Here is a 3,892-nt window from a genome sequence, read left to right on the forward strand (position 1 = left end):
AAACCTATTAGCTTCCTCCATCTTCCTCTCCTGGCAAAGCCTACTTATCATTGTAGTAAAAGTCACCACATTAGGGTGCCAACCTCTTTGCATCATCTATTTCAAGTATGCATTAGCTTCCTCCATCTTCCCTTCCTAGCAAAGCCCACTTATCATTGTAGTAAACGTCACCACATCAAGCTGCAAACCTCTCTGACTCATCAATTCAAACAACCCATTAGCTTCCTCAATCTTCCCCTCCTTGCAAAGCCCATTTATCATTGTATTAAACGTCACCACATCAGGCTGCAAACCTCTATGACTCATCAATTCCATCATCCCATTAGTTTCCTCCATCTCCCCCTCCTTGCGAAACCTATTCATCATTGAATTAAAAGTCAACACATTAGGCTACAATACTCTTTGAATCATCGATTCCATCATCCCATTAGCTTCCTCCATCTTCTCCTCCTTACAAAGCCCATTTATCATTGTACTAAAAGTCACCACATTAGGCTGCAAACCTCTTTGACTCATCAATTCCAACAACCTATTAGCTTCCTCCATCTTCCCCTCCTTGCAAAGCCCATCTATCATTAAATTAAAAGTCACCACATTAGGCTGCAAACCTCTTTGACTCATCAATTCCAACAACCTATTAGCTTCCTCCATCTTCCCTTCCTTGCAAAGCCCATCTGTCTTTGAATTAAAAGTCACCACATTAGGCTGCAAACCTGTTTGAATTATCAATTCAATCAACCCATTAGCTTCCTTAGTCTTCCCTTCTTTGCAAAACCCACTAATCATTGTATTAAACGTCACCAGATTAGGCTACAAACCACTTTGACTCATCAATTCCAACAACCCATTGGCTTCCTCCACCTTCCCTTCCTTGCTAAGCCCATTTATCATTTAATTAAAAGTACCACATCAGGCTGCAAACCTTTTTGAATCATCAATTCCATCAACCCATTACTTCCACCATTTTCCCCTCCTTGCAAAGCCCACTCATCATTGTATTAAAAGTCACCACATTAGGCTGCAAACCTCGTTGACTCATCAATTCCAACAACCCATTAGCTTTCTCCATCTTCCCCTCCTTGCAAACCCCATTTATCATTGTAGTAAATGTCACCACAGTAGGCTCCAAACCTCTTTGACTTATTAATTCCAACAACCCATTAGCTTCCTCCATCTTCCCCTCCTTGCAAAGCCCATTTATCATTGTATTAAAAGTCACCACATTAAGCTGCAAGCTTTTCTGACTCATGAATTCTAACAACTCATTAGCTTCCTTTGTCTTTCCTTTCTTGCAAACCCCATTTATCTTTGTTGTAAACGTAACCACAATAGGCTGCAAACCTCTTTGAATCATCCATTCCAAAAACCCATTAGCTTCCTCTATCTTCCCCTCCTTGCAAAGCACACTTATCATTGTAGTAAACGTAACCACATGAGGCTGCAAACCTCTTTGAATCATCAATTCCAACAACCCATTAGCTTCTTCTATCTTCCCTTCCTTGCAAAGCCCATTTATCATTGAATTAAAAGTCACCACATTAGGCTGCAAACCCCTTTGAATCATCATTACTCACGAGCAATTGGCCTCGCCTCGCTTGACAGCTTCAAATAGATAAATTGTATTAAACACAATCCAACCTAATTATGGATTTGGTCAAATTCAATATTGAACTAAAATCTGCCTTTATTCAAAAGGTAAAAACATTCATGATTTCAAATGATATAGTATTTTATACATCTATTTATGAATTCATAATCCATATCCAAATTATGTAAGGACTTTTGCTCAAATGTTTTTAACGAGATTTTTCATGCTTTTCTGAAGAAATTGTGAAATTAAAAAAGAATATACATGACACAATTAATCAGGCAATACGACACTTACAACTCAATCTCACAAACGTTCTCTCACAACCTCAATGTGACAGCTCGTAATTAGTCTGCTCGCAAATAGGTCCCGCTTGCTCGCAGTGGATCCCGCCTATCCAATTATGAGTTGATCATTTACGAACTACTACGTCGGGGTTGTGAGAGAAAGTTTGTAAGTATGAGCTGTGAGCCAGCACCTCATTCTCGATTCTACAAGAAATTTTATGAAAAAATCCAATTGAATCATGAACAGTCTAAGTGAAACAAACATAATCATATGAGATATGGATATTCATTCAAAACAGACAACAAAAATGAATATATGTGTGTGGAAATTTTAATCAGGCGAGCATACAGATGATATTCTTCATATTCTTCCTCAAACAATTTCTAGACCAAAGACATTTTTTCACATTTTCCACAAGCATGAGATGCAAGGCCATTGCTGTTTCAGTACACAAACTTAATATTGCTCTAGTGGTCCATCTTTCTGCATTAGGATTTTCGTCTATGACAAATAGTAAAATGGATTCTCCGCTAGAATAGAATCAATAGGTACATAAAAGCAAAGAACCTAACAGTTGCACTGTGAGTAATCAATGTTATTTTAGACCAAGAATGGACCACCAACCCATAATAGTTTTCATGATCTTGATGGATCCTATACAATTGGTCATTTGTCACATAAAAAGGAACTTGATTGCCATCTAATTGGCTAAAATTTCTCTGAATCTTGAGGTAAGGTATTGAGGCTATCCTCATCACAAATTGGATGAAATATATGTTCCACAAGAAACATATTAGAACTTTACCCTTTTGAATAAAATGGGTATAAACTTTGACATATTTGGAAGAAAATTTACAAGAAGGGTATTGATATAGATTGATCTCAATGGTGCATATATTTTTTGTCCTTAAAGAGGTATCTTTTGTCATAACTATGTTTACAGAAACATATTAAGGTAAAACCTTACGTCTTTGATAAGAAATAGAAGTTTGTCAATTACTGTACTATTCTATTTAACATGTAACATGTAACCCCAGGAACAAACCTTACTTCTTAAGGAACATTTCTCTGAACTCATTAGTTGACTTCAGCTTCTCATCTTCCACTTCCTCGACTTTTGGATTTGTTGAGGGGACACCAAGTGGTCTGAGTTCCTTGGCATTGCAAATGTGTTTCTCCCCTTTTGTTGAATGTTATCACCATGTTTATTAGCAGCAGAGTGTGGCACTCTAGACTCCCCAAAAATCTGATTACTACCTTGCGCTGCCATTTAACCCAAAGGAGCAAGAAAATAAAAGGTAAAAGTGGGAAACACAAGCATGCAAACGTCTATAGACTGCATTGCACATAAACAAACACACACAAGTAATAACAAAGATAAAACATAATTCCACTTAGCCTACCATGTTATCGAGAGGCCCTATGACCAGTAGAATCCTTTCTCTTTTGCTTCGAATTTGATCTTGCAATGCTTATCCTCTTCCTAAGAAATTTTTTTTTGTTCTTTCCTACAGCTGCAGCAAGGTGTGCATCATCGGCAAAATCCACATATGCGAGGCCCTTCTAAAATCGATCAAAGGATATTATAAATTAGTATGCAATGGTCCCATACAGATGCTCTACAGTTTAAAGGCAAGCTGGAATATAGGTAAATTTGTATGAGACTATGGTTGAGTCTCCTAAGCATATCACTTGCTAGCAAAATGAAAAAATATGCTCTTATAGTTAGACTCTTTATACTTAGAAAATTAAGCAATTTTACCATAATTATGGAATTCAATGCTTCTACAGGTTTATTTGAGACTGCATAATCATCTCTGGAAAGGACATTCATCTTGAAACCAAAAGCATAAGAACTAAATGATTTATTGACTGCAAGGAAGAAATCAAATTGAAGTTTTAGTGAGTACCCTTGAGAAATTTGATCGAAGAGAATGGACTGCAATTAGCAGTTTCTATCTCCCTGAAGCATCGGCCATGCTGATCTCCCAATCTCATTAAAATTAGTTTCTTAGG

The 3,892-nt window shown here is 37.1% G+C and overlaps 1 protein-coding gene across 1 annotated transcript; it reads right to left on the bottom strand.

Annotated features, from left to right (window-relative positions):
- Window positions 1-390: 390 nt before the first annotated feature.
- LOC116108020 (pentatricopeptide repeat-containing protein At5g46100-like) lies at window positions 391-1,354 on the bottom strand. The gene is made up of 2 exons (XM_031394305.1): window positions 1,070-1,354; window positions 391-504 (listed from the first exon to the last, which is right to left on the bottom strand). Exons 1-2 carry the CDS (start codon window positions 1,352-1,354, stop codon window positions 391-393), a joined length of 399 nt encoding a protein of 132 aa, XP_031250165.1.
- Between the last annotated feature and the right edge of the window lie 2,538 nt (window positions 1,355-3,892).

This window comes from Pistacia vera, unplaced genomic scaffold (assembly GCF_008641045.1).
Source record: "Pistacia vera cultivar Batoury unplaced genomic scaffold, PisVer_v2 Contig551, whole genome shotgun sequence".
NCBI classification, from domain to species: Eukaryota; Viridiplantae; Streptophyta; class Magnoliopsida; order Sapindales; family Anacardiaceae; genus Pistacia; species Pistacia vera.